Raw genomic sequence first — 14,157 nt, 5'->3', positions numbered from 1 at the left:
AAGGTCTAGAGTGCCAGGCTGAAGTGGACTTCATTTCATGTGCAACAGAATCAGGTAAGTATTCGGAGCCATGGAGGGACACAATCATAGGTGTGTTTTAAGGGAACTGACTGTACAACAATGGAAAATTAGTCAGAGCAGATGTCAGAGTTCAAAGAAGAAACTGGGACTTGATTCGATTTGCTGTCTAGTGTATCCTAAGGAACTCGGGGACAGACTTAGACTTAAAAAGAAACTTAGACAAAAGTAAGAACCAAGAGGAAAGTCTGCACTCCTTGGGAATAAAGTAGGCTGCTGGCATAAGAGACTCGAATGCGTAATGTGGCAATAGAGAAGCTGTTTTTCTCTCACCCATGCCATAGACCAGGACTAGTGTGGGTGGTTGGAGGGGAACTAGACTCTTTTGACGGTTAGTCAAGGATAGACACTGACTGTTCTGCTGACATCTCATCAGGAGGTTTCCAAAATCACCCCCAAGGCTGATCACCCCAGTAAGTCTCTAGGGCAGAAGCAAGGATGAGTTGCTTCTGGTTGATCTGATGGACCCTTCCTGGAACCTTTGCTCCTGTTCTTTTGCTTAGAACTTGGTTTCGTGGCCACTCCTAACTGCAAGGAAAGCTGGGAAATCAGATCTAGTTATACGTTCAAGAAGAAGAGCAAAATGGTCACAATGACCAAGGAGAAGAATTTGAAAAATGCCAGGGTATATGGAGTCGGGAGAAGAAGGAAAGTCAGAAAGAGATAGCAACATGATTTTAAAAAAAGATAAGAAATCAAACACCTACTGACTCCTTATCAAGTACATACTATTGACATATTTTCATTTTTGTACTGAAATTTCACAGTGATTCTGGGATAGAGGAACAGTTATTTTTATAATTTTACTGATAAATGATCTGGAGTTTAGGGAAATGAGAGGGTCCTAAATCATATGTTAGTAGCCTATCTACTTTATAACATGATTTTATGACGGAAACTAGCAAAGCAACTTGACTTGGATTATGGGGCATTAGGGACTTTTTGAGGAAATAACTCTTGATTTGGTGACTAAACTACAAATAGAAATTAGCCATATAAATTAGTCCAGAGAGGGGTAAGGATTTTGGATAAAGAAAAAAAAATGCATAGTGAACCATTAAACCTGGATGAAGTGAGGAGTGCCCAATACTGGCCTCAGGTACATGCAAGGCTTAAGCAAAGGGGCACTAAATTCAGTGGACTTGACTTGAGACCGTTCACTCTGCTTGAGAAGCAGCAAGGAGAGCAGGGTGCCTGTAAGTCAACCACTGAATGAAAGCATAGAAGGAAAGGAGGTGAGAAGAACAGGAATTGAGAGACTATGGATAGGAAAAGAACACAGAAAACCACCCAAGGGCTATGCAAGGGAAGACTTAACATCCTTCCGCCAGCATGAGTAGCTGATAAGCAGAACAGCCACTTGATCAGATTTCTATTTTGAAGCTAGGTAGGAAGGGGAAATTAAGGAGACATGATGGGAAGGAAGAGTAGCCCCTCGCCCAGGAATATGGTTGTTGTCTCTCTCCAGCTGAGAGTCAAGAATTCCAGCACAGTTAACGTTTGCTCTGGAGGTTGCTGACATAGAAACAATGTTCTGTTAATATGAAGATGCTACAAATACAGATGTTAACATTACAGTAAATCATGTACCAAGGCCTAAGCAAACATGACCTTTGAGTATGGCCTTTCTCTTTTCTCAGTAGCAGACCTTCGATTTTCTATGAAATATCACAAGAATCCTCCTCGGTAACCCTGTGATTGACCCATGGTTTGCCTCATTAAATTGCAGTCCTATCCAAGGCACCGCTGGACTCACCCTGTCATGTCATTTATTGCAAAGGGGGAAAAGGGAAGAATCAAATTCCTTAGCAACTATTTGAGATTAAGTTGAGAGCCACCAAAACCATGTGTCTACACAAGGCCTGGTGGCTCGTGCCTGTAATCCCAGCACCTGGGAGATTGAGGCAGGTGGATAAAGGGTTGAAGCTCATCTTGGGCTGTGTAGCAAGTTTAAGGACAACCTGGGCTACACGAGATCCTGTCTCAAAAAACCAAAACCAAATTAAACCAGTCAAATCATATTTATGGCTCTTGCTCAGATACTGATACTCCAGCATCTCCCTATAAGCCTGTCTACACTTGGGTGTGTTTTATCTTCCCCCTGAGTGTTACTCTGTTCACCTCTGTGCTGAAATCTGTCAAAAGCCTCTTACTGCACTCCAGCTCTGCTTCATATTGGTGTACCCTAAAATTCTTTACTGCAGCAAACCTCCACTTCACCTCAGTAAAGGTGTCCAAATAGGGTTCCCTAGGCTACCACAGGTAGCAACAGGGCAGGAGAAAGTCTCAGGCTTTCACCCCAACTACCGCCGATGTTGCATTTTGAAAAGTAGACCATGAGGGGTGGAGTCGAAAGTAGGGATATCACTTGTGGTTGGCTGTTGAGATATTCTAAGCCAGAGCTGGTGGTAACAGTAGAAGTGGTGAGTGGTAGCTGGACCTCAGCTGCATTTTAAACTCACAATGAAATGAGATTAGTTGTAAATAAGAGAGAGCTATAAAAGGACTCCAGAGTTTTAGCCTAAGTAGAGAGAACATTAATGCCATTTACTGAAAATCCAGAGAGAAGACAAGGAAGAACCTATCAGTGGAGGAAATTCGGTTCTTGCAGATGTAAGGATTTAAGATGCTTATTAGGTCTTCTGGAGAGATGCTGTGGGCAATTGTTTATGAGTGAAGCTCAAAGAGGGTCATCCTGAATAAATAATTTGGAAGGTAACAACTACTCAATGAGTGCTAAAGCCAAGAAAACTCTGCGCAGTAATCTAAGGACTGAATGTAGACAGAAGATGTATAGATCAGAGTGTTGGGGTGCAGAACACTTTAGTGTTGAAAATTTGGGCATAAGGATGATCCAACAGCAGAGACTAGGAAAAGTAAACAGCAGAGGAGAAGAAAGTAGCTCTGGATGAAGACAGCGATCATCAGTGTTGAAGCTGCTGATGAGTGTGGAGCTTGATCATTGGCCATTGGGTTCAGCCATGATCTGGTGATCTGGAAAATAGTATTGTCATGTGAAAGAAGAACACCTGGAATGGGCTCAAGAAATTATAATGGTGTGCAAAGGAAGTGACAAAATACAAGAATTCTCTGTTGAGCTTTCCCTGGCGGAGAAGAATGGAAACAGATGTGTGTCAAGAACTCAACTATCGATGTACTTCGTTATTTTCAGCTCTTGTTTTTCTGTGTATCTATGACCATGATGCAAGTCAGTTCTGAATTTATTTTTTATTTCTGTGACTCTATATCATGAAGTTCTCTATATGACCAATCTCTACATTTGTACTCCTTGATTTTACAATGTTCTATTGTGTTGTACTTCTTGTGACCATTTTTCCCCCATTAAGGAATTTTAGATTAACTTAGTCAGGTGTATACTTACCTTTTCCTTCCGTTAGAACTATTTCTTTAGGAGCTACTTCTCAAAGTAAGCATAGTAATTTAGGGAATGAATGTTTTACTCTGTGTTTTCTTTAGATGTCTATACATGTTGCTCTCCTTCCCTATCACCTGGCTTTTCATGGTGAACTCCAGGTCTATGGGTATATGCTTATAGCTTTGTGTCTTTTCTTAAAATTGATGGAGACGCTTCATGACATGTCTTTCTTACACTTATCTTTGTTAGTGATGGTACAAAACAGAGAAGAACACAATATAGTACTTTGGCTTATAGACACGCTCTAAAATCTATTATCTAAAACACTTGAAGAGGAGGGTGTGGTCTATTGGGTCATAGACTCCAAAGCACATTGGAACCACCTTGGGACCTTTGAACAATTACTGTACACAAGTTTCATTGAGATTCACTGACACAGACTCTCTGGAATCATACTCACATATTTTAAAAATTTACCAGGTTATTGAGTACATAGCTCAAATGGAGAACCAGCCCATTAGATGCCGACAGGATGCAGTAAAGCCTCCTGCTTTTACCTTCCAAAGGTCCATCTCTTTTAAATCAAGTTCCCATCAAAAACTGAGGCTAACTAAAAGTAGTGGTCTTCTGTGGATGACTCCAAGGCAAGGTTGACCTGCAGGCCTCTGAAAGCTTGCAAATGGTGTACCATTTAACAAAGGAGTCTGAGGCCTAGGCGCTATTGGCCCATAAGTCAGGTATGTGGTGCTTGCAACAGTCTGACTCCCAGGTTCTTAACCTGCTCCTGCCTGCCTTACCTGCCCTCTTAGGACCTCACTGTTGGCACACCTAGCTTGTTACTGTCAAAGGTTCTTGACATTTGCTCCACTGTAACAGTTTTCTACTGGACCACTTAAAATATTGGCAAGATTTCCTCTGAAGTCCTCCCCTTAGGATTTCTTGTTATTATGTCATGTTTAGTTTCCAACTTTGCTAGTCAGTTTACCACTGTGAGATATCACAGCATCCCTAGGACTGGTGCCAGCACTGAAGAACAAATGTTTGCTGAATGAGTCAAACGATAAAATGAAAAGGGCTGGCTTTTGTATAATTGGTTAGAAGTTCAAGTTGGATGGTAGGTAACCCCTCTGTAGTGGTTTAGATGGTGAGCACAATTTCTTCAGGCTACCTTGTAAAGAAATGCCTTTGTATTTTATTCTCTAATGATGTCATCAGTTTGTAAGATTTTTAGGGTCCAGCCCTATGTCTAGTCTTCCTTCCTTCTGATAGTGTCCCAGAAGGTGAAGAGAGGTCTGTTTTCCCATGACTATTTATGTACAAATTGAACATTGTTCACCAAAGGAGAATATTACTGGGGAGAAGGAAAAAAAGGCACTCGAGGCCTTTGTCGTCTGTATACCTGATCACTTTTCCCGTGTTCACATCTTATTCTTGTTCTTTTGAGACTTCCTCACTTTCCTTGGATCTTGAAGCATCTAGAGCAGTGGTTCTCAACCTGTGGGGTGCAACCCCTTTGGGGGTCAAATGACCTTTTCACAGGGGTCACCTAAGACCATTGGAAAACACAGATATTTACTTTTTACTCTTAACAGTAGCAAAATTACAGTTGTAAAGTAGCAATGAAAATAATTTTATGGTTGGGGATCACTGCAACATGAGGAACTGTATTAAAGGGTCGCAGCGTTAGAAAGGTTGAGAACCGCTGATCTGGATCTGAGATCAATGGGTTTTCTTGCTTGAAATCATTCGAGACCATTCACCCTGAAAAGAAAATGTATTCTATTTGAATCTGAAGAAATGTATCCAGTGTTTAAAAAAAATAGCATGAAAATTGGTGCTTTCTTCCCCACTTCCAGCTAGAAACATTTGGTCTATATTTCTGATTCTCTCTACTAAGCCTTGGCATTGAGAAGGCTGTTGTGTGGATGTTTCTGGGATGAGTTATCCTAAGCATGGCTCAAATGTATGATGGACTTTAAATGACTTGATTAGCCTGAAAAGCTCTTTATTGAAGCTATCCTCTGTTGTCTGATCAGGATGTTACCACAAAATGTCACAGACTTGGTGGCTTAAGCCACAGACATTGATTTCCCATCATTTCCAAGCCAAGAAGGTACAAGGGCAAGATGCTGGTGCATGGAGTTCCTGGTGAGAGCCCTCTTCCTGTCTGGCAGGTAGTTGCTTTCTTGCTGTGAACTCAGGTGGCTTTTCCTTGTTGCATGCATGTATAGAAAGGGAGAGCTTTCTTGAGTTACTTCCTATAAGGGCATTGATTCCATGGTGAAGGCTCTACCTTCATGACCCGATTACTTTCCAAAGGCCTGTTCTAATGCCATCGCACTGTGATTTAGATTTTAATATAGGAATTGAGGACAGGGGCATAGTTCAGCCCACAGCATCCTCCATCAAAGGATAACTGCTAGTCCTTGTCTTTCTGACATGGAATAAGATAAAAACAACAGGACTTTTCCTATAAACTCTGCAGGCTTAGTTTTATGTTCCTTTATGGTTAATGTAACACAGTGTTTTCTCCAGTATTTCATCCTTTCGGTAAATAAGCAGAATATACAATCAGTACATAAATTCCTACACCTTTAAAGTGGTGTATCGAAAGAAAGATCATAGAATTCTATTTGCCATATTTAAAGGCCAGATGGCTGTCCTCCTCTCCATTGTATACTGCACGTTTATGGATAGAACAGGGTTGTTACTCATTGTAGCAAACATCACAGCAGCTCTGCTCACCATCAAAATACAGTGTGTACTCTTAGGAAGCAGACAAATTATTTAGTTTGTAAAATTTAGAATTGAGTGGGAAGCCTTGCCAAATTAGCAACATGTTTAGATTAGTAGAAATGCATTTGTGCTTTGAGTTCCAGAGAAGCAAGCTGAGTGTGGATGCATTGCCAGGCATTCTTACCTAAAGTGTTTTAATACTCTCATCCTTCTTCTCAGCTAATTCACTAAGTAGAGGCAAATTTTTATCTAAGTTTGGTCTCCTGTGTCATCACATCTGGGGTCCGGATAAACAAGACGTCATATGGAGCCATTCAGTGTTGCCTTTTCCTCATCGGTTGAGAATGTTTCAAGGTGACACATCCATGGATGAGGCCTTCATAGACTTTATATCTGTCTTAGTTATCGATCAAAGTTCCCACACCATTTTTCCTTTCCAGAATTTCCATAGGATCAACTCCAGCAGTGTCTTTGAAGATCCCATGAAGAGTGTCTAAACTCCTAGGAGTCACTAATTGTCTTGCATAATTCCTCCCTTGATGCTGAAGAGAAAACTGAAGTGGGTGGGTCTTTTCCTTACAGGAGAATGCTGTTAATGGGGAACACCTATGGCTGGAGACCAACGTCTCGGGCGACCTCTGCTACCTGGGGGAGGAGAACTGCCAAGTCCGATTTGCAGTGAGTATGTCCCACAATGCCCCTTTAGTCTTTCCAGGAAACAGCCTATATGTCTGTGGATGATGGGGATGAGAGGAAAGTTGTGCCCAAATATCCCAGGATGGGCTTGGAATGGCTCTATCCTCATGACATAGAACTTCCCACTTGCTTTTAAGGTTTACAGATTGTGTATCAAGTTCACATGGCTCCAGGTTGTCAGTTTTCATGGCTTTAAGGTTTCACTGGGGAGGCTACACATTAACGTCATGTGATGCTGACCACTATAGTGATTGTGGGTGTGTTACATACATTGGGAGTCAGAGAGAGGGTGAATGTAGATGAGGGAATGTCACTTACAGTAGGCTGTGGAGTGGCAGGAGGCTTTGTCGAGAGGAAGCGGGTAATCTACCTGCAGGGCTATGGGATGGGAGATGCTGGTGGTGAGGGTGGAAACAGCTATGTGGGATGAGGATGAGGTTAGCCTGTTTCCACACTGAGATCTTGAGAACACAGTTCCAGAAATGGTTTGATAAATCAACATCCGGGTGAGTTGGAGTGGCTTTTGCTTATTAAAAATCACAACACTAAGGAGGAAGGTGTAGGATGACACATTTGAGGACAGTCTGGGTTACATAGTTAAATAGTCTCATTTTTCTGTTACTGTGACAGAGCATGCTTTAGGGGGAAAGGTTTATTAAGTTTGCAATTCCAGGTCACAGTCCACCACTGCAGGGGAGTCAAGGCAGGAACTTGAAATGTCTAGTCACACCCACAATCGAGAGTAGAGAGAGAGTGAACACACGCATACTTACTTGTGCTTAGCCCCCTTTCTACATTTATATTGTCTGGGATTGCCTGCTTAGGGAATGGTGTCACCCACAGTGGGCTAGGTCTTCCTGCCTCAATTAAGGTAATTAAGACAACCCCCATAGACACGCTCACCAGCTAGCCTTATCGAGGCAATCCCTTATTGATGTACTCTCTTCTCAGTTCTAGATTGTGCCAAGGTAATAATTACAACTAAACACTGAATTATGGTAGGATGCTATCCCCAAAAATTATGGGTGGAAGATGTAGCTCAGTAGTAGAATACTTGCTGAGCATGCATAAGGTCCTAGGTTTGATTCCCAATGCTGAAAAAAGAAACTAAACCATGAAGAAGGATCAGTGACCATACAATAAGTCATGGAGAGACTGTAAGTTTAATGCTGAGAAAGCAGGCTTAATTTTTGCCTACATTAAAAAAATTAGCCTAAAAATAGAGTGGCAGAAAACTTAGAATAGTAAAGAACAAAGAAGAGAAGGCTCCCTTCCCATTTAAGAAAATGATGTCATAACTTAGAGAGCTTTACAGGTTTTTTATTATTTTTAATAATGCATGAAAATGGTTTGAGCAAAATATAGGGCAGTCAAATAATACCTGAATGTGTTCTGTAACAAGGGAGACACTGAACTTCTGTCAGAGCTTATAGAGGAGTAAAGAACCTGAGGTCTAAACCTAACCTAAACCTAACCTGAGGTCAGGGTGCTAAAATGACCAAGTCTCAACATCAAGACCTTTCCATCACCATAGCAGTTTCCATCCCCTCATTGGTAGATAAGTGTTTAAAAAAACTGTTGTTTTTTTGGGTGAGAGTCAAGTTTGTTTAATGGTTATAGGGAACAGCAAAAGGTCCTAGAATGGCCCAGATGAACAGGCTGTGTGTCTGAAGTCAGTGAGTCTCTGTGTTTCCATCCACTGTGTGACATTGATGATTCATGACCTTTGGGTCATGACTACCTTCTAGACAGAAAAAAGAAGGATTAAAATTGCCTTTAATTTTGTTTCTAATTTGGATCTGTAATTAATCGTTTGCATTTCTTCTAATCTTGTTGTGAATTCAATTGATTTAAATATCAGCATTTCAACTTTATGCATATGTAGTTTTAATTAAAGTATAATTGCGTGGAGTTTGATTAAATTAACCAAATCTGTGAGAAGCTCAGCTGTTTGGACTAAAATGCTATAAATAATGAATTAACATTAAGGTCTTAGATAATTGTATAAACATTGGTCTTGGGATATCAGATAGTAAGTATGAAATGGAAGAAATGAAGGCTAGCTTTGTTTGCCTTGCATGTGTGCTACGTGGATGCTGCTGTCAACAGGTGGACTGGCTCATTACTTAGTCCTGCCTCTCTCCAAATTGCTCCCCTTGGTCCTTTTCTGGGCAGTCGTTTTGGGACAGCTGCATGTTACTTCTCCTGACAAATATATGAATTAATACAGGCACCTCCTTTCCCCGGCATGCCACTAGGTAGGGCAGGCTGACCTTGAACTGACTGTGTAGCGGTGCTGAGATCCGCCTGCCTCCACTGTCCTAGTGTTGCAGTTACAGGTGTGCCATCATATCCAGCTCCACACTCCTCCTACTCTGTGTCCACAGTGAGCATTTCTATCCATCGTTGTTTGGCCACTGTTTCCTCTAGGCCAGGAGAAACACAAATCGAATAAGGAGAATGTTAGCAGGAGATCCAGGTAGAGCTGTGAGGATGCTGTGTCCTTTCACCTTCATCTTTGGTTTTACCCCAGGGACTTAGCTCTTTCAACCCCATTTAAAAAATGTCTACAAGATGAGGAGCTGCCTTCCAAAAAGATGTTGTTTAAGCCAAGTCACAAATAAATAAGGATGTAGAAAAAACCCCTGTGTTTCCTCATGGCAAGGTCCTCGCTTCTAAGCAGAGTCTCTTCCCCTGTGAAGTGGGGAAATGCTGCATGAGAATTTGATGCAGTGCACAGGCAGGATGCATTTGGCATAGGACTGCCAAAGTGAGTTAAAGTCAGAAACAGAACGGGAATGGACAATACACAAAAGGAAATACATTGCTAATCTATATATGGGACATTTAAGCAAAGCCACTCAAGTGAAAACAGCTCTTAGGAACGAGTCAGCCTCATGGGCCTCATTAATTAGCAGAGGCTTATAAAGTGATGAGCCTTCCTGATGGCTGGTTTAGGCTGAGATGGTTTGTCACATGATCCTTTGGTAGGGATGTAAATGAATAGTCGGCACATAACTGGCGGTGTATGGTGAAGGCATTCAGTACCTTCTAGCCCTCCACCCAGTTCAGAGTGTGATGTATGGCCATCTTGAATGCCATGTTTTGGGAGAGACATTGAAAAGCAATGAAAGATCCAGAGGAGAGTGACCAAGTTGGTTTAGGGTATAAAACGTTTTGATAAAGAAAACTTCAGTAGCATGATTACAACTGAGTATTAAAGAGGGAATGTGTAGAGAAAGACCTCCTGTTACTTCAAGAGCTGCTTTGAATTAAAGGAAAGTGACTTCCCATCTATCAGGAAGATGGAGCAGAACTCTAGATCTAGACCGCATGTCTCTAACAGTGGTCATGACCCTCCAATGGGCATGACATGCCCCCTGTGAGCATTTTTGTTTCCCTCCTTGCTCCAAGTGCTGACTCAGCTGTGTCTGGAGTTGGACTTGTAAACAAGTGATTTTAAGAGTCATATTAAATACTCTGGTGCAGATGGTACACAAACCTAAGTCTAAGAACCTCTGTCACACAGAATTCCATTGGGGTACTTAGGCACCCAGAGAAGTGGGCTCAAAAGATATGTTTGGACATGATGTAGACAGCTCTCTTTCAAGGATGCTGGAAAAAGGTGATGGGTGCCTGCTTCCACCAAGAGTTCAGACAAGGGAGATGCTTTACTTGCAACTTCCTTGGAAGTGAATAAATTTTTTTTTTTGTGAGAAAGCATGCACATGTAGATTATATATTAGATTTATGCTTCCTTTCATGTGCCATCTTTGAAGAATGAAGAACTGTTGGCATTATTGTAGCCAGGTACCACCACTAGCTCCTAAACAAATTACAGCAGAGTTCTTGGGGAGGAAGGAACACATCTCTGAAGACAGACCTTTCCCACTTTACCCTGTTTTATCAAGGCAAAGTTCATGTGAAGTTACATCCGTGTGGCTGGATGTAGACAAAGGCTGTTTCACAGACATGGAAATAATGCTCGTTGCATGTGAGTGGGGGTGAGGAAAGAATTTTTCAGACAGAGCGAAGAACACAAGCAAGCTAAGAGGCAGAAGTAAGTGCTTTGGAGCAAGACAAGAGTCATGGTGTGTGAGCACACCAAAGGTGTTTATCAGGAGGAATGGGAAAGAGGGAAAGGACAGATGGGCTCAGGTATGTCTCCATTATTCTGAACCAAAACAGGGAGCATGCTATAAAGGTCAGTGGACTCACAAAGCATGACCACATACTGTGCTGTCTAAACCAAGGCAAATTTAAAGGTGAACATGGCTGCTGATATCAGTGGTACTGGAGGCCAGGGGTGTGAATGAGAGTTGTATCAGGGATACTGAGATGGTCACCCTAATTTGCACAGATATTGGAACATCTATTTAAAACCAAAGTTGGGCTGGGGATATAGGTCAATTGACATAGGCTTGCCTAGTGTGCACAAAGCTCTCATTCTGTCCTCAGCACTGCAGAGCTTACATCCAGGCATGACAGTGAAAGCATATAATCCCAGCACTCTGTTGGTGGGGGCCGAAGAATCAGAAATTCAAGATTGTCCTTGATGGTACAATTAGTTTTGAGGGCCATCCTGGGTTACATGTGACCCTGTCTCAAGGGCAGGGCATCCTGGCGCTGTGTAGGTTGATCCTTCTAGCTGCTGCTGGGGAGTATGACAAGTAAGGCAGTGACTGCAGGTGACTGAGGACTGTCAGGGGAGAGTGAGCTCCAGAGCTCAGTACTGAGTCACCTGATCTGAAATTTTTCTCATGGATCTCTGGGGGCAGCATTCAGTACTGTAGAATCTGTGCCAACATTTAATGGGAGTCAAGTTATTCCCAAGTAATCAGATTTCCCACATCACTCATCTTGCCTTCCCGGCTTCCTGGCTTCCTGGCTTCCTTCTTTCCTTCCTGGTTTAAGGAAGAGAAAGGGATGTAAATAGAAGGAAACTGGAGCAGAAACCTCTCTGGTTTCCAGGGTGATTGTCGGGAGAAGAACCTGAAGTAAAATTCCACTCTAGTTGGGTGATATCTCCTTAAAAAGTTTTAATTACATTAATTAATCTAGGGGAGGATGTATAGCATAGCATGCTGTTGTGAGACCGGAACAGAAACTGGTAGGAGTCAGTCTCCCCCTTCCACCGTGTGGTTTTTAGATCCACCTCAGATTGTGAGCCTTTGTGGTAAGTCAGCACCCTTGCCATGCCAGGTGAAAGTTATTTTGACATACCTTTCTGCATTCATTTATTCTCTTGTTGTATGTGCATGGAGGACCCAGCACCAGAGAACCTGAGAAGGGTTGGGAATGCAAGCTAGTTAACTGTTACTATGTGACAACTTCATTGTTCAGTGGGAACTGTAATAGAAATGTATTCTATCATTGTGGTGATGATAGGCAAAGATGTCCAGTCATGTACAGTCCATAGTGAACACACTAATGCATGCTTAATTCAATACCTGAAAGAGACGCGTGTATATCCATCTGTAAGCTTAAACACCAGCCTTGAACATGTGGGGCTGGGCAAGCACAAAGAGGTAGTGTGGGTGGTGAGGAAAACTCCAGATAGACTGCTCTAGGTTCATGAACTGATTGAACTTGGACCATTATTTCACTATTTTTTTTGTTTTCCTATTTATCTTTGTACATCTGAAGTGTTATTATAGAGTTTGCATTAGGGATTCTCAATTGTGCATGAGTATTGTAATTTGAACAAGAAGCATTCCCCATGGGCTCTTATACTTGAGTACTTAGTTTCCAGTTGGTGGCGCTGTTTGGGGGAGGTTTAAATAGTGCAACCTTGCTGGAGGAAGTATGTCACTTGGGGCTGGCTTTAAGAGTTTATAGCCTCACTCTACCTCCGGCTTACTCTCTGCTTCCTGTGGGTAGGATGGAGATGTAATCTCTCAGCTTCCTGCTCCTCCTGCAGAAATGCCTTCCTTGCCATTATGGATCTCTAGTCATCTGGAAGCAGAAGCCAAAATATCTATCTTAAGTTGCCTTTGGCTGTGGTATTATGGCAACAAAAACGTATTTAATGCAGACATGGGGTTGTTGCTGTCAAGAACTTGACCCTGTGTTTTCTTTGTTTGTTTTTGTTTTCTTTTCTTTCTTTCTTTTTTTATTTGGTTGAATGTGGAAAATTTTGGAACTTTGGATTAGAAAACTATAAGCAGAGCTTAACAGTTCATCCTCGCAGAAGCCTGGAAGACCATAGTGCTGAGAGTAATGTGATTATGGAGGCCTGGACTGGAGGTCTCAGAGGGAAGCAAGGATTTTATGAGCAACAGGGCCGAAGGCCATTCAGCGGATACTTTAGTCTTCTGCCTGTGACCTAAGAACTTGCATGAAGTTAAAAGAAAAGTAATGGACTAGTTTCTTTGGTGGAAGAAGTTTTGGGACAGCATCAGATTGAGTCTTTAGTGTGGTTATTATTTATTAGTCTTATGCAAGTCTACAATGAGAAGGCAGCAAGTGGGGAAGAAGGAAATATAAAATGTAGAGACTTTAGAGGAAAAGAGCGCTATGTTCTAACTGGGTCATGTGCTGAAGAAAGGTTGTAATTGTTGAGGAGATTATTGCCACTAAAGAAAAGCCTCCTATTCTGCATAGGAAGGGTGCTCCCAGGGAAAGACCCACCCATCCAACCTTCCAACTTGGGAAAGGAAAAGGCCTAAGGAGTTTCCCATCTCTAGAAAACAATATAAAGCTCCTATAAATACAATCCAGGGGAGCAAGAGTTCTTCCCAAGTTGTCATCTAAACTTGACAGTGCCCTCCATGTAGCACTTGCTTTTGAGTCATGAAAGATGCAAGAATGAGAGGGTCATGGATTCTTTCTCTGTGGTTTCAGAGAGCCACTAAAGCCAGGCAACATATGGCAGGGCTGGAATCCCTGCAAGGAGCTGTAAGATGCCATTGCATGAAGCTGTGAAGGTAAAGTCTGGGCTACAGTGGAAATCCCAAGATGTCGGAAATGCCAGATCTGTATGACGTATACCAAGCAGAACTATACAGAAGGAGTATAACCAGCTCAAGAGATAGTTGTATGTGGTGGGCAACAAAGCTGAAGTGTCAGAGCTATTTAAACTCTTTGATAATGAAGCCCCTGCTGCTGGACATGGAGCTACAGGGTTTGGTGTTTTCCCTGCTGGGTTTTTGGTCTTCCTTTGGTTCTGATTATGCCCATGTTCCTTCCTTTTGGTATGGAAGTGTATATTCTGTGCTTTTGTCTGTTGGAAGTAAGTATTTTTTTTTTTTACAGATGTTTTCTGTTGCTGT

At 42.1% G+C, this 14,157-nt stretch overlaps 1 protein-coding gene across 18 annotated transcripts in view; it reads left to right on the top strand.

Moving 5' to 3' along the window:
- Dgki (diacylglycerol kinase iota) overlaps nucleotides 1-14,157 on the top strand; it is a 450,953-nt gene that overhangs the window by 160,348 nt on the left and 276,448 nt on the right. For 17 of the 18 annotated variants that reach the window (XM_052721132.1, XM_052721146.1, XM_052721144.1 and 14 more), the window contains exon 3: nucleotides 6,773-6,868. The exons of the other annotated variant lie outside the window; for it this stretch is intronic. In XM_052721132.1, coding sequence (XP_052577092.1) covers nucleotides 6,773-6,868 — 96 coding nt within the window. The remainder of the gene's footprint in view (nucleotides 1-6,772; nucleotides 6,869-14,157) is intronic. 18 annotated transcript variants of the gene reach the window in all.

This window comes from Peromyscus californicus, unplaced genomic scaffold, assembly GCF_007827085.1.
Source record: "Peromyscus californicus insignis strain IS unplaced genomic scaffold, ASM782708v3 Scaffold_6__1_contigs__length_162567912, whole genome shotgun sequence".
NCBI lineage: Eukaryota > Metazoa > Chordata > Mammalia > Rodentia > Cricetidae > Peromyscus > Peromyscus californicus.
The sequence above is the reverse complement of the archived record's forward strand: the minus strand, read 5'-3'. Positions and strand labels throughout refer to the sequence as shown.